The sequence below is a fragment of the Artemia sp. Qi Xiang Cuo genome, chromosome 20 (assembly GCF_049724085.1).
Source record: "Artemia sp. Qi Xiang Cuo chromosome 20, ASM4972408v1, whole genome shotgun sequence".
Taxonomy (NCBI): domain Eukaryota; kingdom Metazoa; phylum Arthropoda; class Branchiopoda; order Anostraca; family Artemiidae; genus Artemia; species Artemia sp. Qi Xiang Cuo.
This window is the reverse complement of record NC_142813.1, coordinates 24,205,959-24,231,105: the sequence shown is the minus strand read 5'-3', so window position 1 is coordinate 24,231,105 and position 25,147 is coordinate 24,205,959. Positions and strand designations below refer to the sequence as shown.

Sequence of the window (25,147 nt, the reverse complement as noted above, 5' to 3'; positions counted from 1 at the left end):
CAGAAAGAAGCAAAAAAACAGTGAGAACATTGTCTGTGGCCAAAGTGTCTATTAATTGTTGGAAACATAGGAAGCTTATAACAGCACAAAGCTGGCCTATGTTGTGGGTGGGACACATGGGGGATATTTCAGTACTGTTCAAGGATAGAGAGGAACATTGACCTATAGGGTTATTGGGACAGATTGGTCATATTGTGGTAACATTCAAGGACAGATAATTTCCTGTAGCTTCATAAAACAAACCATACCAGCATGAATTTGTTTGAATTGACTTTTATTCCAATGGTAAAAATTATATATTCTTTCCCTTAGGTTAGTTAATAAACTAATAGCAGGTTGAGTGAGAAGAGTACCATGAGTGGAATATTCAGATGGCAAAAACTTTAATGTTTTTCCTGCTGTGTTTAAACCTACTTGTCTTTCACGTCTCCCAAGTTTGTTTAGGAAAGACAGTCAGCAACTGCAAACTTTGTTGCTCCTGGTTAACTAAAGAAGACAGGAGTGGCAGACAAGTAAACAAATAGTGTCAGATTGGTGATGATGACCAGCAAAATATGCAGGTGTAATCTTAGCTGCTGCAAAAGCTTTTATACTTTGAATCAGCATGCTTTGTTGGACAAGCACAAGAAACAGATTGCAATCCATCTGAATCTGTTACAGTTACAATTGTGTGGATCTGCTTTGCAACAGTCCTAATGAGAAGAGCCATCAGCTAGTAATGGAAGTAAAACTATTGAGACGTTTTATGACAAAGATGCTCCATACAAAGCAGAAATCATATGGGTACTCAAGTCCTTGCAAGTTTCTGCAGCTTCACGTGACAGAACCATTGATGTCTTTGAAGCCATATTCTTTGGTACGCTACTGCCCAGGATGTTGATGAGTGCAAAGAAAGCTATGTACATGATAACTGTTGCACTTTATCCACAATGTAAATAGAATCTTATGAATGACATAGGCGAAGCTTACTTTGTTTTTGAACATAAAAAAACTAAAAACACTGAAGGAAAAAAAGAGCTACAGATTAGAGTGTGCTTTTGGTGCTGTTCAAGTATAGAGAGGAACATTGATGTCTTTGAACCCATACTCTATGGTAAGCTACCTCTGGGGATGTTGATGAGTACAAAGAAAGCTGTGTACATGATAACTGATGCACTTCATCTACCCTGTAAACAAAATCTTATGAAGAACATACGTGAAGCGTAGTTTGTTCTTGAACATGACAAAACTACAAACACTGAAGGAAAAAAAGAGCTACAGATTAGAGTGCGCTTTTGGTTCTCTTTAAGAGATCAAGGTGTGAGCTGTCATCTGGTGATGTATTTTAATTGACATGCAACTGGAGCAAAAATTGTAAAAAAGCTGATGTACTGCATTTGGAGCAATAATTTACCTATTGAAAGATTAATAAAGATAGTTAGCAATGGTCCTAATATCAGTCACTAAAATCACTTTTGGTCACTTTTATTTTAGCTTGTCACTTTCTCTTTGAAATTGTCACTAAAGTCAATTTTTGCCATTTCAAAATTTGATTGATTTAGTGCTTATTTTATTGAGCTAGAAAGGTAATGTAAAAACATATTAAATAACAGGCTGTTACTAGTTGAAAGTAATGATAATGTTAATATGACACAGGAGTATAAAAAAGATGTAATTTGAAATTCCAAAGCAACATATTTAAATGTTTACGGATTAATTTTCCATAAGTTGTGCATTTATTTTTCATCACAAGCTTTTGATCTTGCCCTTAACCCTTATCAGTTGGACTGGTGGATCCTGGGGGTGGGGATGATCCCTCTCTCTCCTGTTAGGCCTTGCACCCTTCAAATCGATCATAACAAACCCTTGTAGTTGAGTCTCAACTCATAGATTCTCAGTCATGAAGTATATTCTTTTGATGTTGAAATGACCCCACTTTGCCAAATAAGTCCTTAAATTACCTTAAATCGCACTTGTCAGCAAGTTAAGGTGGCTATAACCTCCTGTAGTGACTCGCTGGGTTGGAAATGATGTTATCTGAATATCACAGGAGCATCCCAGTGATATTTCTGTTCAACACTTGCCCACTCACAAACAACAGCTTTTTTAAAAGAGTTTATAGAAGAAGTTGAAACAGTAGAATCAGAAAGACTGTTCCAGGCTGGCACTGTATGAATAGAAAACAAGTTCCATCCCTCTCGTTTTTTTATGTTTCCTTTGCAGCTTTAATGAATAACCCCTTGTTGAAGACTATAATGTAGAGCTGAATAACAGGTCTATCATATTATTCTGAAATAAATTCTTCAATGGAATTACATCCCCCTTTGGAGTCAGTAAAGTAATGAGGGCAGGTTAAGTTTCTTCAAGCGGTCAGGGTATGCCATATCTTTGTGTGGAGACGATAATTTTGTAGATCTCCTTTGAATTCCTTCTAATAATGCAATGTCACTTTCATATATAAGGGTTGCTGACTGGGTAACCAATCTCCAGATGAGGACGAACAAGAGCTTTTAACTACCAAGGGATGATGAGAAGAAATTGTTCATTTGATCAGACCAAAAGCTCGATTAACCTTAGAGACATGTGCTTTTGTGCGACAGTAGAATTTAAGCTGTTTATCAACAAATACACCCAGGTCTCTCTCATTATCTACTGAGTCCAAATTGATAACTTGACCTGAAGGATTTTGCTTGTAATATGATCGCATAGGATTATTGGGTTCTATAGTGGATAACTTTGCACTATAGTGGATTATAGTCCATTAGCCATGTATAAGCCCAGTGAGCAAGGTGATTAAGGTCTGCCTGAATCCCATCTGTCACTGGTCCAATAAGTTTGCAATCATCAGCATATAATGTAATATTGTTTTGGACTGTATTGGAACAATCATTGATAAAAATATTAAACATAATTGGTCAAAGTAAACTTCCTTGAGGTACTCCACTAATGACTGATGTTGGATTAGAATACACCTGTTTTCTACTTTCATCAGATACAAAAACTCTGTGCAACCTTCCACTAAAAAGGCGCCAATCCAATCTAGTACATTGCTATTTATGCAATAAGCCTCCAATTTAATCAACAAGCAATTATGGTCAACTTTGTCAAATGGTTTTGCCATATCCAGAAGTACAACATCTACTGGGAGGACTTGATCTATGAGTTTAGTGACAATATTGTATGATTGGATTAAGTTTGTCTGGATGGAGCAATTACGTCTGAAGCCATGCTGATTACTGGTAGTTAGATCATTATCATCAGGATGTTTGACAATGGAGTCACTCACTATCCCCTCAATTATATTGGCCAACACAGAAGTAAGGCTAATTTGACAGTAGTTTTCAGGCCTGGATTTATCTCCTTTTTTGAAAATGGTATAACATTTGCCGTATGCCAATCATCAGGTATTATTTTTAATTTCAATGACATATTGAAAATATCAGCTAGAGGCAAGGTAATGAGAGGGGCTATTTCTTTGAGAAGCCTAGGGTGAATACCATCAGGTCCTCTTGATTTGTTAGGATTTAGTTTAATCACCTTATTTAGCACTAGTTGCTGATCTATTTCAACTTCATTCATCTCTTTTTAAAATAACTTTTTGTCACTTTTATTTTAGCCTGTCACTTTCTCTTTGAAGTTATCACTAAAGTCACTTTTTGCCGTTTCAGAATTCGATTTATTTAGTGCTTATTTCAGTGAGCTAGAAAGGTAATGTAAAAATATATTAAATAACAGGCTTGAAAGTAATGATAATGTTAATATGACACAGGAGTATAAAAAAGATATAATTTGAAATTCCAAAGCAGCATATTTAAATGTTTACAGATTAATTTTGCACAAGTTGTGCGATTATTTTTCATCACAAGCTTTTGATTGTGCCCTTTACCCTTATCAGTTGGACTGGCGGATCCTGGGGCTGGGGATGATCCCTCTCTCTCCTGTTAGGCCTTGCACCCTTCAAATCGATCATAACAAACCCTTGTAGTTAAGTCTCAACTCATAGATTCTCAGTCTTGCCAAATAAGTCCTATTTGTTTTTCCTTCATTTGATTTAATATATTCAGTGAACTGAAATCGATGTAAAAACCGTTGGCAAGTCAAGTTAATAAAATTATATGGGTCCTAAAATCACTTGGTAAAACTATAGGATAAAATTATATGAGTCAAACCTTTTTCCAAGTTTGTCTTCCCTTGCCCCAATTAAGCCACCCGGAGCTTAAAGGCCTTGCCTAGAAAGAGTGCAAGGGCCCTCTGCCAAATTTTCTAAACATTCTGTAAGTTTGGACCACCCAAAAAGAGAGTAAAAAGAAGAAAATGACAATCCTTCATGATAAGCTCAGAAAGTTTGCCTCTTTGGGGCATAATAAATGTTGATTTTGTTTTTTAATAGTATTTGCTTTTCCAAGTATGCAACACAGAAGTGAATATAGTGAAAAATACACTTCGCGATTTAAGAAAAAAAAAAAATGTTTTTAAACCTTTTATTGACCCCAAAATTATTCAGTCGTAAAATGGACAAAAGATATAGTATCTTATCGAAAATTTTTAATTTTTCCCCCCTCCCCCCATAATTTTACCCTCCAGACCCGTCAGTGTTCAGTTGTTGAAAATATGAAAGCTAACTTTTAAGAAAGAGTTTCATGGACAAGAGAATTTTTTAAATTGTAGAGTAAATTGTATGCTTATTTCAAAGGTGACTTTTGAGTTGGGGGGGGGGGACGCAAACCCGTATTTCCAGGTTTTTAGCCTTGGATGATCAGTTGTACTCTTTTTAATCAGACCCATTTTCAAAGGAATCCAGGCTCTTTTCTGAAAATTTTGAAAGCTTATTTTCGTAGTTCCTAAACACTGTTTTGTGGGATGTGGCTAATAGTTACCACTCTTGAATTGGATTCTATTCTGAGTAATAATGGATTTTACTTAGGAAAAAGAATTTGTTTGAGCCCATTTCTACTCTTGGTTATTGCGGGCTGGGATTTGCCCTTTATTAGGTTACCATGATGTTTGAGGTTGTACTGTTACAGTACAATCTTGTTATTTTTGCTACTTTCCTCTTTGCTTCTTATAATGAATGTAAGAAAAAAAACGACAAATAAATGAAATATCGGGATTTTACCCTCCTCATTCACAGCCAAACTGGAGGACTCTCCTGGAGGCAAAATATAAGAAAAAAGTAGTGACTAGGACCTTTGCAGTCCCTGTGCCTCTGTTCTGAATGCCTCTGAATAGTCACTTTTTGCCACTTTCTGAATGGGAAAGGCACTAAAGTCACTTTTCTTTCGCATCTGGTTGCAGGTGACCTCTGATTGAAGAAGAAAAAGTTTTCAAAACAGTTTGTGAATATTGGAACGCGTTACATCCATGAAATGAAAGGGCTCCAGGAATTTGACAAGGAGTCATCTGACTTTGTTGTCATCTTGAGGCATTTTTTCCCTTAGCTGGCCCGAATGTTGTGAGGATTTTTTGAATGCTAGAAAAAGAAAGGCGTCCCATACAATAGCTTCATTCAGCACGTCCCAACAAGGTGGCTGTGGAGTCCTGCTGTTTGCTGAGCGATTGATCAGTGGCCGGCACTCTTGGAGTGTTTTTTTCCATTACGTGCCATCGAAGAAACAATTGAAGAAGGTTGCGTCATTAGCGAAGTACCTCATGATCGTAAGCTGTCTAAAAAGAAAAGAAATGCTTGCAGAACTCAAATTCGTGTATTCATGAAGCCGAGCTGAAGCTTACTTCTTACTTTTTTTGAGACTTCTGAAACCCAACATTATCATATCTGCCGATGCAATTTCTACCAGTTTGCTTGAGAACTTGAACAACTATTTGCGGGCCACTATTGTAGCCATTGTAGGTAATCAGGTTGGCTGAAGCTCACTTTTCAGCCGAGCTGAAATACTTGCTTCTCACTGTTTTTGCGAGACTTCTGAAACATTGTCATGTCTGCTGATGAAATTTGTACCAGTTTGTTTGAGAATTTGGGCAACTATTTGCTGGACACTATTGTAGGTGAGCAGGTTGAGCTTGCGTTAGATGCTCAGAAACTCACCTTGGCAGAAAGACAAGGGTTCCATCAAAGGGCGCAAGGGTATTTCAAGGCAGATGCCCAACAGTTGATTAAGAAGTGCCCCATCCCTTCTAATAGCCTTGAAGTGCCTAGGTGCCTGGATCCCACGGAAAAGAAAAGAGCAAGTTGTCTATCAGATATAGCTGTGCTTTCTCGAGAAACCCCTGAAGGAGTTAGTGTTGACAATATTAGAAGTGAGTGGATATTACTACAAGCCGAGATCTCAGTAGAATCAACACCATTATACGTCGACCATTACTGGCATCAAATCTTCTCAATGTTGGATGTTTTTGGTGGGCAAAAGTATATGTTTTTGTCGAAGCTTGTAAAAGCTGCGTTGACATTGTCGTACCGCACTACTGACATAGAGAGGTGTTTTTTTTTGCTCTCAGGAAGACTTCTTCCATTGGACAGAGCCACCATGCCAGAAAGAGTCCTGAATGCGAAGCTGTGTGTGATTGACGAATTGAACATATATGGAGACAAACTAGAAAGATTTCCTATTCTCAAAGAATTGTTGACTTTGGCTAAGTCGGCCTGGTCAAAATATCAAGATTATGTGGAGAGCAAGGCAAAAGAACAAGCTGCTGAGCAAAGCATTTAAGACCAAGAGAAAGAAAGGGAGCTAGACCTAGTGGACATCCTTAGCAAAAAAGAGCTAGATAGACTTGGGGAATAATTGCAAGAGAAGCGGGCCTCTGAAAAATAAAACCGAGCAACTGTTGACGCCCTCTTGAAAGAGGCCATCGATCGCTTTCAGAGAGCGGTGGCTTCGAATGATTCTGTGAACATTGCATTGTTCAATTCCCTTCTAGAGTGTCATGAAAACGCGCGAAGACGAAAAAAAAACAAAAACAAAAACGAAACAGGTGGAAAAGGACATACTTTCGTATGGAAGTCGAGGAAGTCGAATCTGATAAGCAAGTTCACCAATCTCTCAAAGAAGTCGAAGAAGGGAATGAGTTAGCTTGCAAGCTGAAGTCTTATGGATTGTTTTTACCTATTACTACTCTTGAAATTTCTGTTTCTATTTTAATTTTAAATAAACATAACTGAAAGTTTGAACAAAAAGAAAATGGAAAAATAAATACAACTACCCATCTCCAGGGAAAGTGAGTTCCTTCCAAGGCTCATGAATATGATGAATCTTAGGGTGACTTGGCAACTGCTTCCGATTCATGAGCAAAATAATGTTTTGATCATGAATGGCATTCAAAATCCATTCCCACTTTGGTCCCTTTTTTCACCCCTAAAAGTCCCTTGACAGGTCGTCAAGTCTCTTTCCTAATGAGTTGGAATCATTCCGAGCCTTGAAAGATATGCTGGAGGCAGTTATTTTTGTAACTTTGTAGTCACATTTTGGTTGTTAATATACGTTGGCATGAGTTCTTGTTGAAGTACCAAGAACACTTAAAATGGAATCTAACTCTTTAAATTGGTTAATTGGAAACTTACACAACCATAGATATCTTAAAATTTTATGAAAAAACGTAAATTTAATTTTGAACAAAAAATATTTTCAAGTTTTAGTTCTGTTAACAAATAGGAATTGGAAAAAGTGTATATATCATGGAATAGCTAGAAATCTAAGGAACATTAGGAATTTGTTTATTAGTAAGATTATTCAACGCCTTAGATTATTAGTTGTTGACTTACCTAAAAGAACATCTTTTTGAAAGACCAACTATCCTATTTTGTTGCATTTATCCCTTCCAAATATTTATTTGAAAAGTGTTACTTTTCTTTTTACTTAACTTGTATCACATCAAGTCCTAATGTTAAATTGATTGTTTTCATTCAGAAACCAAGAAAGAAATACAGACATGATACATACAAGTGTAAAAAAAGAACTTGCATTGATCCCCCTCACCTGTTTGGCTTGATGATATGATTGGCAATTAGACTAGCCCCATGCAGGGTTAACATGAAATACTGTGTAATGGAAAACACAAGACATGTCTTTTTTATATGATAATTTGTAAGTGCAAGAAGCGTTATTGGATTTACCAAATTAGTCTCCACATATTGTATTTTATGGTAGGATTTGAGCTGTTAAACTTTGTACTCGAGTTCTGACCTTTAACGTTTTGTAATAACAAAGAGAAAAACCGTAAAACTGGTTTTCAGGTATGAATAGGGCTAAGATAGAGCCAGATGGCAAAGAATGTTTTCATTTTCATGTCATTGGTTCTTTAAGACATTTTAATTTTGTTGATGGTTTGATTATGTGTTACAGGTGATACTATATGATAAAGGTTGTAAATTGGGTGTTGCAATCATTTGTTTCAGCTTTTTGTGTAAACAGGAAAAATTTTTGTCTATTTTTTTTCACAATTCACTATGGCGACAAGGAGAAATTTTACGTAATAAAAAAAAATCGTAACAGCTGTATAACAATTTAAATGAAAATCGTAGAAAATCCCAGTTTTCAGGTATGAATAGAGCTAAGATGGAGCCAGCTGGCGAAAAAGGCTTTTATTTTCATGTCCTTGGTACTTAAACATTTTTTGTTAACAAAAATTATGTTTCTGTGGGCTAATTGAAAATCTTTTATTACAATTTTGTTGGTAAAAACGTTGCCCTAAATCCCACCCAACTTCATGAGTGTAGCCTAAAATTTGCAGCTTAATAATAAAAACTTAACAATTCTGATAATGGTTCAATTTTTTGAAAAAAATTCCAATCCTGATTAGTCAGCACTTCGCTTTTACCAATGAATTTCTAGATTCTCAGTGGGTAAATTTGAAGATTTTTTCCTAGGAGTGCAAACCAACATCCCTTCCATGGGTGTCAGTTTGAGTGGGTGAGTTTTTGGAGGAGTTACATTTGCCTCTTCCGTAGACTTTGAAAATACCTTTCATTTGGGATATTTTAATTGAAAATGCCTTTTTTGTATTTTCATTGACAAAAATGGGACATAAACAACAAAATTGCCCCCCCTACATTTTGAAAAGCACATTTTACTCTTCCCACTTATATTTCAGTGAATTGACGCCACTGCTCACCTGCGAAAATCTTCCTACCTTGCAAGTTCGTTTATGGGAAACCAAAATTTTGGTTTCTTTAATGATGTGTGTGCTAAAAAGTAGAGATGGGACATTGAGGATTAGTTTGTATAGCATTAAATCACTGAAGATAGTTTTGGTTTTATCACAAAGGTGCTATTTGATGTTGCCTTTACGTATATATCCCTTAAACATCAAGTACACCAAAAATAACAAGCCTTTAGATCAAAATTTTCTTCTCATGGATGGCTTCATGTTCTAGATATGCCTTTCCACCTCAATAATTCCAGTCCATATAAATTAAAACATATTTTGCATAATATGTGATGCCACAGTGTATGTAGATTAACTACAGGTGATGCCAACAAAAATGCTCAAGCAGATGTTCAAGGTGTCACTGAGTGAAATGTATCAGAAAAAGACTTAGGCTATTATTAGTTTATCGCTACTTGTAGACCCGAAATACCTTGGGTGACCCTGCAGAAAGGAATTACTAAACTCGGTTTTAGATATAGCCTATCTCATAATTCTTATTCTTTTTCAGAGAGCGAGTTCTGTTGTTTCTTCAGCTAAGCCAGCATCAACTAGAACAACTAAAAATGAGAAGAAAAGATCTACCACTAAGAACGGAACCAATAAGGTAACCAAGGATGTGCGGACTAAAAAAGAGGACCAAATAACAAGAGGACCGAAAAAGCGATCTGCAAGTGTTGCAGCTTCTTCTAATGAAGAATCCCTGCAAAAAAAGCGACGATCTCAATCCACGCCACCAAAACCACTGAAAACTCTTCAAATAAAAAGTAGTATTACCACTGTAAAACCAAAAGTAAAAAAAGCAGTCAAGCCAATGGAAGTGTTAAAAAAATCCAAGACCCTATCTAAAAGGAAACCAGAAGAAGAAACTGATCCATCTCCTCCCAAAAAGCAGAAGGTGCTGAAAAAGAAACCTGTTGCTGAGCAAGAAAAAGTAGACGAGCTTTCCAAGAAACGTGAGTAAAGAAACGTTTTTTTTCCGAAACCTACAGGGAATCACACCTCTATTCTTATACAACTTCTACTATTACTTCTACTACTACTACTACTACTAACAACTCACTGCAGGATCAAGCTGTCTGAGACCAACACAGCTACGCGCGCTCTTCCTCCATCCCAATCTGTTCAATGCATCCCTCTTTACACCCTCCCTAGAAGTTCCAATTTCCCTTAAGTCTTTCCTGACGATCATCTCCCACCCCATTTGAGGACGACCTGTTTTTGTTTGGCCCTAAGCGGTTGGCTGAAGAGGATGATCTTTGGTAGTCTATCATCCTTCATATGCAGAATGTGCTCTAGCCATCTCAACCTTTTCTTTTTATTATAGCCTTAGAAAGCAGAAGTGAACCACATTTCTATGCAGCTTACTGTTTGAAATACGGCCAGTCACATGAGTACCCGAAACAACCCGTAGACAATTCCTTTGGAAAACATCTAACGAATCCTTCTCCATCTTTTAGAGCAACCAACGCTTCAGAACCATACTTGACTAGTGTCATCACTGTAGCTTCCAATATTCTAATCTAGTTTTTCAGACTTATACCTTCCTATTCTTCCAAACCTGTTTTTAACGGTGAAGAAAAAAAAACACCCTGAGCCTTAACTATTCTGCTATTAACATGTACACTGCACCCACCGTCTTTACTAGTAATTCTACCTTGGTAAATGAAGCTGTCCACTGGATAGATGCTCTTGCTACCCAATATTACATCTTAGCATATAATAGGGATAACTTGCCGAATTATGTTATGTGGTCCTAGGAACAAGTTTATTTTTACGAGGAGGGGGGCAGCACATTTGAGAGGCATTCAAAAATTCAGAAAATTCAAATTGTGTCAAAGATTTTATCGAAGAAAATCATTAAAAACCCAAGAAATCAAAGAAATAATAGAAAAATATAAACGTTGTTGGATTTTGGAAGACATATGTCTTAAGCTGGTTTGATTATTGATGGATATTGACTTTTAGCAGGATGGTGAACATAGTCCACAGGTATCACGGTCATTTTAAAAACTTAACCTCCAGTATCACTTTTGGATCACTGCGCTAGTGCACTGTCAAGCGCATGTACATGTATGATGGGTATTAAAAAACTGTACCATCTGTTTCAAATTTGAACGAACATTAGCGTGGAATGGGCTTTTACTGGATGAAAGTGTGATCGCCTTACATCACTTCAACTAATCAGTGGCGTTTTCTACTGACATAAACTATTAAAAGGGGAAAAAAAAGATTTTTTATGCCTTTAGTCAAAGCTTCACTGACAGCCAGTGAAAACTACTCATTCTTGAGTAAAATAAGAATTCCACGTTACTGTTGGTTCCAACTTGACTTTGCCAAAATAGCGATACTGAAGCGTTACGCAAATGAGACTGGTGAACCACGTTTGCCACCCTGTTTATGCTTTTCGTTTGACTTTTCTCTTTTATCTACTTTTGCAAAGCAGAAAAATATTTGTTGGGTGCAAAAATAGTCAAGGTGGTAATTTTCATTTAGGGAAAAAATCATTGTAGTTCAAGACAGTAGTTGAACGATTTTCAACCCCTGTGAGATTGGTCTGGAGGAACCCCTCTGAACAAATCCGACCTGAAAATGCAGTTTTCTCATGCTTTTAAGAACCTAATTCGTAATTAGACTACAAAAAAACAGTAAAAAAACACTAAAAAAAACACTAAAAAAACAAAAAACAAAAACAAAAAACAAAACAAAAAAAAAACACTAAAACACTCCTTTACACTCTTAAAAATGATTTAAAATTACTGACAAACTAGAAACTGATTGAGCTCCCTAATGTAATCAAAGCATGCCCAGTGCTCCAAAATCCTATATTTAGTCAGAAATCATGGGCTGAAAGAGTGGCAGCATCTCCTAATATATCCTCTCAAGCAAACACTGCTCGAAGTAGAGATGGTCCTTATATGACAAAACTAATTAAATATATAGCTTCAGTCTATTCTATTTCGTGACTGGTATGCATTGTCGTATATAAAAGAGCCCGGTTAATAGAACAGTGCCCTAAATCCTGATTTATAAGGTTTTGAAGAATTGGAGATTGTCAGATTCGAAAAAAAAGAATATATTACGGTGTTAAATCATATTAAGTCAATAGAATTGTGTTTTCTAAACCTAGAGTCAATGAAAAGCATGGTACTTTCCTATTATCCGGGCCTCTCGGGTTAATCACTGTAGAGAAGGCAATGATAAAACCCGTTTTCACATGTTAACCGCTGTCGACTAGGCAATGATAGCATGGTTTGCATTGCGTATACGATATTAAACTGTGTTTTTTAGGGGGTTCGTGGGGGGGGGGGAAGGTAGCTAGCCCTAAAAGCTACTTTAACTAAAGATATTGCTAAATACTACTTTTCTAATTCTATCTTTGATGAGATAGGAAAGGACTTATCTTCAATTCTCACCAAATATAGAGCATGTCACCTATTCAACTCAAACAATGGCAATTAAACTACAGATCCTAAAATGGAATTGTGTCTCTCTTTATTCAAATAAACTTGGTGATCTCATTCATTATGCATCTAAGAATAATATTGATATTATCTGTCTACAAGAGACCAATCTTCATCAGTTTTAGAAAATTAAAATGCCTGGCTACAAGTGCTATAGGAATGACATATCTACCAATAGAAAGGGAGGAAGAGTTGCCATCTTTGTTCATGATTCAATCCCTCATTCCCCTCAACCATTAAATCTCTATTATACTTAACCTGGCTAATGGTGGTAATCTTGTAATTAAATCATTGAACAATCCATGTGGAAACAATGATATCCAAAAGGTTTTGGAATCTGAACTTTTAGGAAATAATTCTTTTATTTTTGGTGATTTCAATGCACATAGCCCACTTTGGAAACAGATAGCCCATAGTAACAAAGCAGGAAGAGGCATTGAGAATAATCTGTCCAATATTCCAGATACCTTGATGTTCACTCCATTTAATTTCCAAACCCGGTATAATATTTCATCTGATACTTTCTCAACTATTGACTTGCTACTTGATCCATCTTTATATTATGATCATGTATGCTATTCACCCAAACCCCACATTGCCACTTTTAACAACTCCAAAGGCAATAGGCCCCAGTTTCGGGAAATTTTGAAAGAAGCTGATTTTTGCTTTTTATCAACCAGTTCTGATATTAATGCTATTAAGTCCGATATGAAATCCATTCTGTTACAGTCAGCTAAATCTTCCATACCCATGTCTAAGCCAATTTCTGATAAGGGTTCCAAGATATCCAAGAATTGGTGGAATGAGGAGTGCATGGTTGCAGTACAGGTAAAACGGAAGGCTTGTAAATTGTTTCAAAATAATCCTTCTCCATCTACTGCATTTCCTATAAGCAAGCATGTGCTGAAGTAAAATTGGTATGTAAGAAAGCTAAACAGTCTACATGGTCCAATTTTAGTGCAGGTATTAGCTGGAGAACCCCAATTTGAAAGATTCACAATTTCATTAGCCAACTCAATGGTGGTAAGCAGACTAATGATTTCTGTAAATATGATATCATGCAGGATGGATCTCCAGTTTCTTCAGATAAGACGAAAGCAAAAAATTTTTCTGATATTTACATGAATGATCGTTCGAATTCTCATTACCCTTGACCTCCATTTTGTACCCTTCCTCGTACTTCTTTACATAAAAGGTCCTTGATGGAACCATTTTCCCTAGATGAATTTAATGCAGCACTCAGTTCTCTTAATATCAAGTCTTCTCCAGGTCATGTTGGTATTTATATAAAATGGATTTTTGAGTCCCCAGAGGTTTTCCATACTTCTTACCCATCTAGTGACCCAAAGTCCTACCGACCTATATCTGTTTTACCAGCTTTCAGTAAAGTCCTTGAAAGGCTTTTTCTTTCAAGAATTGAGTGGTTTGCTGAAATTAATATTGGCTTTCCAAGTGAACAAACAGGCTTCAGAAAAGGACATAGTTCTGTGGATAACATCACTCGCCTTGAAATTGATGTTTACAACTCTCTTAAAACCAGAGGGCCACAATGGCAGTCCAATTTGACTGGTCAGATGCCTATGGAAACGTAGGCCATGATAAATTGATTGATCTTTTAATTAACGTGGATTTTCCATACTCTTTCATAAGTTTCATGAAGTCCTTTCTAAGTTCTTTCAATTGCCTCTCGAAGGCAATTGAAATTAAAATCAAAATAAACAGTAATATTTCTTTGAATAGAGATTTGGGGGAATATTCGCTTAATGCCCTATACACAAATTTAATTAAAAATGATTTAACTAATTATATTAAAAAAACAGTAAATAATTCCACTCAATTTGTTACGAATAGACCGTCTAGGCTGGCTGCCAAGAAGGCGAGATTAGCTTTAAAAGCTTGTCTGTAAGTATTTTTATTCCATTTGAATGAATTGTTCTTTGTCCACTTCGCTTGGTGTACCAGTCCTGGTTGAACTTCCTTGAAGTAATGATATTAGGGCTGTTTTGAAAATTTTAATAAAAAAAAAACTTTTTCAGTTTTAATGATTGAATTTTAATGTAAATTTCTTTTATAATGTTTTTTTTTTTTTTCTTCGTTTGTTTTGCTGAGGACGGCCCTTGGACATAGGGTCGAAATATTCATTTAAAAGTTGCGTTCCACTGTCTTGTATAAAAAAATTTCCTTGTTGTTCTACTTATTGTTTATGATGGAAAGGCAATGTGGTCTTCGTCGCTATTTACGTTAATATAACCATATGTTATATCAATATGTCAAATATAACAATATGTTATACCATTTTGTTTTTTTGGATATTTGCGTTTCTACTCACAACCTCGCCTGCCTTACGCAATATTAATGATGTTGGGTTATTTCTAGGTCATTTTTATGTTTGACAATTATCTAAGGGTACACCTTTGTTACAATCACCTAAAGGAATCATTCAGGGAATATACAGGATTAAACTAATTAAAATTTCGCCAACAGAAGGAAATGCAGGAAATACTATAAGCGCCATCTTGCTTGGTTTTCTGCTTTGAAGAAAATATGCTGGTTGCTTGTCTTGTTATGAATTTGTCTAGTTTCTCTGGGTAATGCTGCACCATCAATGGTATTTTTGATTATTACTAAATCCAAGTTGAATAACATAAAATTCCTTTGTGATCAGTTCCCTATCCCACACTATTTATACCAGCAACATAATTATGCTGCGCTATTTGCATCAGCAACATAAATAATGTTGAACAGTCAATGGCATTAGTATTTATAATTCTGACTAAATCCAAGTTAAATAACTGAAGATTTCTTTAAGCAACATAATTATGCTGCACTATTCGAATCAGTAACATGGGTAGTGCTGCACTGTCACACTGTCAATGTCATCGGTGTTTCTAATTCATAGTATGTCCAAATTCAATAGTTTTAAAATGTCTTTGTTATCAGTTCTGTAGCCCGCACTATTTGTTTCAATAATATAATTAATCTGTTAAAAAAAATTCGTGTTTAGTGGAATTACCAGTATCAAGACACAACAGAGGTACAGGAGTAGCCTTGGCATGTGGTCAAAATGACTGTGGTCAACTGGGCATGGCCCAAGCTGTAGAACAGAAGAAAAGGCCGCAAAAAATACCTGGAGTCGGACAAGTTATTGATGTTGCTGCTGGAGGACTGCATAGTGTAATACTCACAACAGATGGAGAGGTAGGCTATTCTAAGGCTATCACAGTCGGTGCATTATCTTGTCTTGAACAGTTGCTTTCTGGACAAACTTTCTTCAATATTTCAGAGGTTTAATAGTACTTATTTGTGTTAGTCGATATTTAATATTAGTAATAATTCTTGGTAAGAAAATTTTTTGATTTTTAATTTAATGATTTTTTATTTCTTTTTGTTTTTAATCTTTAGTTTGATTTTCAATTTTTAATTGATTTGATAATGATTATTAGTAATTACAGATAATAATTAATAATAACTTGTTAGTTGAGATAAGCAAATGAAATTTTCAAACGTATTCAGGAATTGATATTTGAGATCATCTCAGAAAGTTTCGTTTCCTGGCTTTACTACTTTCTTTAAAATGCTGAAGAAAGTTTGTCTGGAGAGCGATTTTTACCATAGACTAAACTTAGTACAGAGTAATCTAGTCACGTCTCCCATGCAAAGACATATCTAATTGGCTAATTGCTGTAACTCTCAGCCAATCACTAATCTGCAGCTCAGAAAACAATCGTAGGATGTTCTACTACAGGTACCGTGAGCCTGAAGCTAAGCGAGTATTTCTCATTATTATGCAGTCAGTAACTTTTATTAAATGTTGAAGAATTTTATTTGAAGATTTGGTAAGTTGGATTGGGATAAAACTTTGAGGATGCTTTTGGAGAAGAGGTGTGTAAGGGGACTTTGAATTTTGTATTCTGGCGGAGGGACAAAATTTTCCTCTCGCCCTCGTAAAAGATTATATGTTAGGTTTTTTTTGCCTGTTGTTCGAAAGGCTCTTTGGTATTTTTTTTTTAACAGCACTTCAGAGCATGAATTTTTGCAAGCTTCAGGTGCCTTTTCTTTCATGCCAATAGCATTAGTCTACAAACGTTTCTTTTGTAAACCTTTATAAGCTTTCTAGTTCCGTTCTGGACTGTTGTAATGGAGAACAGGATTATAACTTCAAAATTTTGTTTTTTAATGTGAAGTTGGTTTCGTTTAAAATTTTATTCGCAATAAGCTCCTTATTATTCGGAAATTGTAAGCAATAGTCTTATAGATGTTTTTTTTATGAACTAAACACCTATTGTAACATAATTCTTACTTCATTAGGCTCAGTAAAAATTTCTATTTTATCAGGTTTTCAGCATTGCCTCTAGTTTAACCGTCTCTTGCTACCCCCCCCCCCTAATGCCTGGATGTAGCCTCGGGCCAGTAATCGTCAAATCACGGCTCTTTGGTCGGATGTGGATCTTTGGCTCATTAAGTGCGTCTCTAGCACGTTATTCACGAGTAGGTGGGTAGGTCATGATGAGGTTATCGATTGGTTGTTGACTGCGGGGTAGGTTGTGCGGGGAGACTCGCACGATTCAACATGTCTTGTGGGTGTGGACCCGCAGCAGTGGTTCCACTATCTCCAATTTTTTGGAAATCATCTACGATTCTTATATTTCCCCTGAAAGAAAATCCCCCCCTCCAGAGGCAGTTTTAGGGGAGGGACAAAGGGGGCCCTTGCCCGGGCACAGAAGTTTCAAGGGCACAAAATTTCAAATAAATAATCTAACGGCTATGATTATTTTGTAATTTTGAAATTTTATTTTCGTTAAAATAAAGCAGATGGTGCAATTAATAAATGAATATAATTAGTAAATTATAAGTTAATTAATAAAATAAAAATAAATAAAAAGATAAAAATAATTATGCAATTTTTAATAGTAAATTTAAACAATAAATAATTAATAAATTAAAAATAATTTTGTTAATAAATGAAAATTTTGTTAAAACTTGGCCTGGAAATTATGTGGGAACAGGGGAGGGGATACTAATTAAGATTTTTCCGGGCGCAAGAGAGGCCAGAACCTCCACAGCCCCTCCCCTATTTCCAGAAAATTTTCTGAAAATCAGATTTTGTTCTTCCTCGAAACAGACTTTCTATAATTCTCCTTGAAATTTGTTGCAAGTTTGTGTCCCTGCATATACAAATGGTTTTACTTAACCTTATTCGTTATGCCGCAATAAGCAAGATAAAAAATAAGCGAAGCACCCTTGCATATTTTTTGCAAGCCCAATCACTAACAGCTTCCAAAATTCATATAAAAAATAATTTTGTACAAATTATTAACTGAAGAATTGATTGAAATATATAGAACTATGAATGTTCTGGAATCAAAACGAATGGTAAACAGACAAGAAATAGGGCGAATCTCGTCAATTTTAGCAATAATATCAAGGACAAAGGACCGAAATTTTTTACATTATAATTCAGAAACAAATTAAGATAGGGTAATTTAACTTAAATAAATATTTAAGATGTATTAGTGTATCCGAACGTACCTTACTCTTAAAGTATATATTTAAATGTATCTTAATTTGCTTTTGAATAATAGTACAAAAATTGCGGGTTCTTTTTTCCTTGTTTAACTTTGTGCGAAAGATTTTCATGCCAGTCCTAGAGATTTTTCGTGAGTGGAAGGGTTTTGATACCCCAACATCTGCATTGTGAGGCAACTATAAGGACTTAATAAATATTTCATCATTATTTCTCAGTGCATTCCTAAAAGGTAGTTTTTTCTAACTTTTTTCTTTTTTTAGTGGAGGGGAGGGGGGTTTATTGTGTCAGGTAGGGTTGATTTGACAAGTACAGGCAATTGTGCCTGTCAGCATGGTCATGTATACGTTTGTCTATGTTCGTATTTGATGTTTGTTAATTTTTTCCTGGTAAATTATAAGGAAAATACAGAAAATTGTAAGAACCAATTAAAATATTGGGATTCAGTGGATAGGGGGTTTATCCTAAAGATCTCAGCCTTACGCACACGTCTACCAAGGAGTTTCACCCTTGGGCTTCCCTAATAAACAGTATTTTTTGAGGATGTTGATGCAATTTTTTATTACACAGTCTTTATTCACTAATAAATAAAATTTAATGAAGATTTAAAATTAAATTTGTAAGTTTATTTAATTTATGAACAGATTTGGGTTTTACAAATTTTCAGCCGTTTTATTGTTCATATTTAGCTCTTTGAAGAATAAGTTTGCTGACCACTGCTGTAGTCTTTACAGGAAGAGTTTTTTTTTTTTAATCGGCATTTTATGGCATTTTAAAGCAACTGCTGACGTGAAATAACCAAAAGAAAACAATGAAAACTGTCAAAATCAGCAAACTTTTAGGGCCATATCGAGCCATTAGGGGCGGGGGACAGGGTAAGAACTTTGTTGTTTTAATATTTAGCTCAAAAGAATCCATGCAAAAGGCCATTACCTATTAATGGTTTTTCACCAAGATCGGTGAAGGTACACAGTGTATACAGGTACATAGTGTTTTTTAGGGGGAGGGGGAGCAAGATTACGGAAAGGAGATTCTTTGAGGATGCTAGTGTTATAAGATTTTTAAAAAAATAGCTGCCGGGTCCAGTTTTTTACCTGCTCACGTGATACAGTCATTTTTCTTTAGTATCTGGTATATTTATTTGGTAATAATAATAATAATGTTTGGGTTTATTTATCAAAAATATGCGTACATCACGAGCAGGGCCTTATCCAGGATTTTGTTTTTCGGGGAAGTTTTACAGAAGGATTTTTATTTGGGGATGGCGGGGGGGGGGGTTACAAAAAACCCTCAAAAATGCAAAAAAAAATGTTTTGATTAATTTTTGTTACGTTTTTACGAGTCAGACAAACATTCGGAGGGGGAAGGGGGTTCAAACCCCCTTCCCCTCCCGGATATGTCCTTGATCACGAGAATCCCCAGAGGCTGTAGGCTGTAAAAGACTAAACACAATAAAACACTAACAAAAAGCAATTCAAATAAAATAAGAACAGAAGAAGGAGAAAAAATCAGAAGAAGCATGACTTAATTGACTTCAAACACCAAAACCGCACAACACGAACAAAACTTCCGTACAAACGCATGCCACTCCCCCCCCCCCTAAAAAATATTAGCAACTTGTGCAGCTGAGAACGACGCACCAAATTCATAAACTTCAAGACAATGCAATTTCAATAGTATCTGGAATATAAACGTAGTAACTATGCTCCACTTACGTAGTAAGCGATCTTCCATGCCTCTGCCTTTCTGAAAAGATCTGCTATCTCGCGTTATCTACATAAGTAAACTGTGAATACTGTCTCACATTTTTTTCCAGGATAAGCTAAAAAAAAGACCCTATTAAAGTACATAGTTAAATAGAAAGGTATATAGCTAGTAGATAGTTCTTTTCCGCTTTTATGATTGATTTTATCATTATTCCAGTTTTATTTTTTTTTGCACTGAATAATATCCATTTACTTTACTTTTTTCTGATCTTTATCAACAAAGCCCAATTTTCGCGTTTTAACGTCTAATACAGTTTTACTTGTGTAATTTAATAATTTTAATATCTTTCTAAAAGGTTTATACATTTGGCAACAATGACGAGGGAGCCTTGGGACGACTGACAGAAGAAGAAGAAGACCGATTTGAGGCCAGAAAGGTACCACTTCCTGGGAGAGTTTGTATGATCTCAGCAGGAGATGCTCATTCTGCTGCTTTGTTACAAGACGGACGGGTCTTTGCGTGGGGTATATTCAAATGTAAGTTTATGAAAGGGATTTACCCTCACACAGGAGAGTAGTTCCTACTATAAATGTTGAATCTTTTTCCATATCCTTTGCCCTAAATTTTCTATCAGTTTATAATAATTTGGACAGTAATTTAATAAAAAATAACTATAGTTTAATGACAAGACGATTTGTATTTCACGACCAGTGAGTTACTCCTTTGCTGTAAACTGAACTGCAAAATAATAAAAAGTATTTTCATGATGCTAATCAATTTTTAATGATAAGCGTCAATTTCTATTGATCTTAGATGATAACATTGAATTTAACCATCATCACCATTATCAGTAACAACAATTATAGTGTAAATAAAATGTTCTTCGCGATTTTATGTTTTATTGTAAATAAAAGAATCTACTTTACAACGAGTAACAGAAAGAAATTTCACTTTTCATTGAATGATGGGGGAGCCAACAGTGGTGTCAAATAGGGGAGAAGGTATGGGATCATGTGCCCCTTAAACCCCCCCTCTAGGTTTCCAAATTTGCCTATTTTGATTCAACTTCATTCTAAAATTCTAAGTTGAGCTCAAGTGTTCTTAGGGCCAATTTTCAAGAGAGTGGGAGTTGAACTCATGTTCATCTTCCAACCTCGATAAAACAACCATAAGTTCAACGAATAGGATGAGCAAAAACATAGTTTGATTGAACAAATCCAGCGCAAAAACACAAATTCACGCTTTTAAATAATTGAATTTTTACGCTATTTAAATAAAGATAGATCTTATATGTTTGTTTTTAAATATATTATAACGCTATTCTATTGCATATTTTTAGCCTTTTATAGTTTACGCTTTATTTACTTCTGAAACATAATATGTATATAATGAAGGGCTGCGGGTCTATTAGAAATTAAAGCTAAAGCGGCTTTCACACGCTTCGTATGTAATTTCTATTTTCAGTAGTTAAGTTGCGCTATGTTAAGTAGAAATATTGCACTTTGACAAGTCCTTTCACGGGAGACTGACGTAAAACCAGCGTAATCATCGCCTGAAACCACCATAAGCAAAACTTTCAAAAATTAAATGCTTGGAATAGATTCAAGGTTTGACCAAGTGTCAAAGGCCTTCTGCGTAGAAAGATTCTATCAATTTTCTTTTAAAATTGATTTAATTGCCCTCCCAGAAATTGCATCTTGTTGCTGCTGTTTTGAATTTTTCCGTATCGTTAGTAAGCATTGTTAGTAAGCATTTCCATATCGTTAGTAAGCATTGAACTTATGTTCACCACCCAACCTCGTGAAAACATCCATTTGTTCAACGAAAAGGTGGGTCATCAAGTTCTACTCTGGTCGAAAGGCAGAGTTGAACTAAGGCTCTTTATCAAAAGAGACGGCTCTTTATCAAGTTCAAAAAGAGACAGGCTAGAGGAGGATGGGAGCAAAAACATGATTTGATCCGGCGCGAACAAATCCGGCGCGAAAATAAATTCACATGGATACAGAATTTTCATCCAGCTCGCATCTTCTTGAAAATGGCCTCTTATTTCGTACACCTAGACATAATTCTTTCATAAATTAAATAGTTACACTATGATTTAGTCAATTTTTTTTCCGGAGTAAGATAAAACAAAATCATCAAAATGACTCGGGCTAGCAAACATTGATGAACTTTCATTTATTGTTAGAGGATAATTGAATTAGTATGAAAAATTTGCATGACAAACACTAATTTTGAAAGAAAAATCAAGACAATGTATGTCAGTCAAAACATAAAATCAATTAAAAAAAAGTTCTAACTTGACTTAATAACAAAATTAAGTTAGTAGCAAGACAGTTCGTTAGTCAATAACAAATATATTAAAGGCTTAAACTGATAAGAGTAGAAAATACAACAAATCATAGTCAAAATAGTAAAAAATATACACAAAAATTATCAAAGGATAAAAATCAAACTAAAATTAAGAGAGCATGTAGAGTTGGTAAAAGGCAATAAAGCAATTTACAGCTAGTTAAGAAGTGAAATGAATATAGAGAGGTAAATCAAGTGAAATAATCTATTTTGAATCGATTTGAATGCTATTATTAGAAAGAAAAGATATTCTTCTATTGTAACAGTTCGTTTTGCATTGAATTGGAGTGGTAATAGAGACCCTTTTGCCTTAGAAGGAGATTCCTGATTGGGCTTTGAGGGAGGGCTAAAAATATAACTTTAACGGTATTGGTTGCTTTTTCTTCTTAGCTTCCTGGAAATGAGTTTTTTTTGGTTCTTTCGTAAAATGTGCGTTTTAGCATGGATTTAGTCTCATTAATTGCTTTCATAAAGTAATTTATCCTCGTGCTCAATTGTTAGCGTTAAGACTATTGTAGTTTTCCAATACGATGTGGGGACAATTGCAAGTGCTGGGGTATCCTTCTGTGTAATACCAAGCTGGTCGATGGGTCCCTTGTGGAAGCTACCCCACGGAAACTTTAACCTCTACCCACCCCCCTGGACGTTTGTAGCCTAAGACTACTGGGTCTTGACTGAATGGCATTGAGGTTTGGGTGCTACCAGGTAGATGGTAGAGATGCCCATACCTTAACGTCTCCTTGGCCACTTGAACAAGGCAGCTGGAAAGTTATTGTGCATAGTTGAATGTAAATCTGGCCAGTGGATATCCTGGATTCAATCGAGCTATGTAGTTTTCGAAGATGTCAAATAAGCTACAGACTACTGCACTTGAACGGTAAGTTTCCACTCCATGTGTTAGACTGAAGCCTTCCGCTTGGATGTCTTCGGCCTAGGACAGCAGAATAACATGGATAACAGGTTGAATAACAGCATGCAATCTACGGCACTGTTAGGGAATTTATTGCCATAACAACGCAAATCCTTCTGAGTATTTCGTTCGGATATCAGTCTGGTTGCCATCAGGTGGCTGATGAAGATGCCCATAACCGCGTAACTACTCAAACGAGCTATTTAGTCCGGGACATGTAAAAAAAGCGCTTCAAGGCCAAGATTACTGCGCTTCAAGGCCAAGTTCCCACTTGACGTATTAAACAGAAGCCTTTCCCTTGGACATCTCCAGGCTAGGGTACTTGAGCCTTGGCTGAATAACATGCAAGTCAGGATGCCAACAGGGACCTTATTACCATAACAGTGGCAGAGTCCGGTGAGCACCTTGACGGAAAAAGGTGATTACAAAGCTCATGCCTGTAATTGGTCGTTGTTGACGAAATCAGACCATGTGCTAGGTTAAGTCAGTCATGGGAGACCCACGACTCAACTGAGCCATTTAGTCTGGGAGACGTCGAGTCGGCTCAGGATTGATGCACTGGCAAAGTAACTCCAATTAGTAGACTAAAGCTTAGTAACTCTCCAAATGCCTCCGGATATTTTCAAAGATACTCCAAAAATCTTAGACTCAGTCAATGACACTCTTCTTAGTTTTACTCTTGGTTACTCTCCTTGTTAAATTCTCTCTTTTTAAAAAAGAAGAAAAACGAGGAAAAACAGAAGCCCGGGAAAAAAGGAAAATAAGCAGTAAACTCTGTACTTTTTTAAACGTGAATTTCCACTTTTCAGCTGCAAGTGGTGATCTGGGTCTAATTCCAACCAGTTCTGCAAAAGTTGAGATGCCAGTTGAAATTCTACCTTCTGTACCAATCACAAAAATTGCATCTGGTGAAAATCACATGATCCTTTTATCTGAAACCGGACATGTTTACACATTTGGCTGTCCTGAACAAGGTCAACTGGGAAGATTCTCTAGTAGAGCTGCTAGTATAGGGAGCAGTAGACAAACAGTTGGTAAATAATTTCTATTTACCTTATTATGAAACCTTTATCGTTGTTACAAAAGCCAAAGGTCGTATTTAGTGATATCATAATTTCATTGAGGTGTGATAAATTTATAGTTATTTCAATACAGTTATAGTTATTTATCGTTATGATTTTATATTTTTTTTTAATTAAGGTTTTAGACTCTTCATGGAAACAGTCATCTCCGGGAGATTGAATTAAAAATATATTTAGTAATTACAACTTGTTGCTGAATGATTTGGCCGGGGGGTTGATCCATGTTTTTTTTTCTTTCGAAAAATCCATAAATAACTTTGATATTTACTTTGCTTGGCATATTATTTACCAGGGGAAGGGGGGGGGGGTGGCGATAGCCAAAATGTTTGGGAAAATATAAGAAAAATAAAACCGTGTGCAATGAACCTATGGGGTTGCCCCTTAGGGTTGTCACCATCGGTTTAAAAAGACATCTGAGATACAACCAAATAACCTAGCACAAAATAAAAACAAACTATTTTTGATTGGCTTAGGGCAAATTTAAAGCAAAGATCTTCAATCTTTTGAGGTATATGGGCTGCATTGACGAAAAAGACATGCCTAGAGTTACAGTGAAAATTCAATTGCTAATAATATGTGACAAGAAAAAAACATATGCGGGTTTTGTAATATTCGTTGTCAATACAAGACCATAAGAAATTGGTTGTGATTTGTTGTTGTCATTTTGTGTAATGTTTTTTTTTTCATTTTATCTGTAATTTGTGTCAATTTTGACACGTTGTCAATGTTTGGTAATTTTTTTTTGTCCTTTGTCATTCTGTCTGTAATATTTGTTGTTAAGTACAAAACCATGATAGGTAGACTGTGATTTGTTGTTGTCATTTTGTGTGCAACACTTTTCATTTGTCAGTAATTTTTGTCAATTTTGACACCTTATCAGTGTTTGGTATCTTTTTCTGTCATTTTGTCTGTAATATTTGTTGTTAAGTACAAAACCATTGGATTTATGCTGGGGTTAAAACGAAGCCGTCTGAACGTACCTTTTTTTTACAATGAAGTAAATAGCTACAGCTCAAGCCAGTTTGATATT

General features: G+C 35.7%; 1 protein-coding gene across 1 annotated transcript in view; it reads left to right on the top strand.

Annotated features, from left to right (window-relative positions):
- Positions 1-25,147, top strand: part of LOC148940029 (regulator of chromosome condensation-like) — a 58,012-nt gene that overhangs the window by 19,084 nt on the left and 13,781 nt on the right. Inside the window, exons 2-5 of the mRNA XM_089105842.1 lie at positions 9,590-10,034; positions 15,547-15,740; positions 20,129-20,309; positions 23,845-24,069. Of these exons, the coding sequence (XP_088961968.1) occupies positions 9,590-10,034; positions 15,547-15,740; positions 20,129-20,309; positions 23,845-24,069 (1,045 nt within the window). The remainder of the gene's footprint in view (positions 1-9,589; positions 10,035-15,546; positions 15,741-20,128; positions 20,310-23,844; positions 24,070-25,147) is intronic.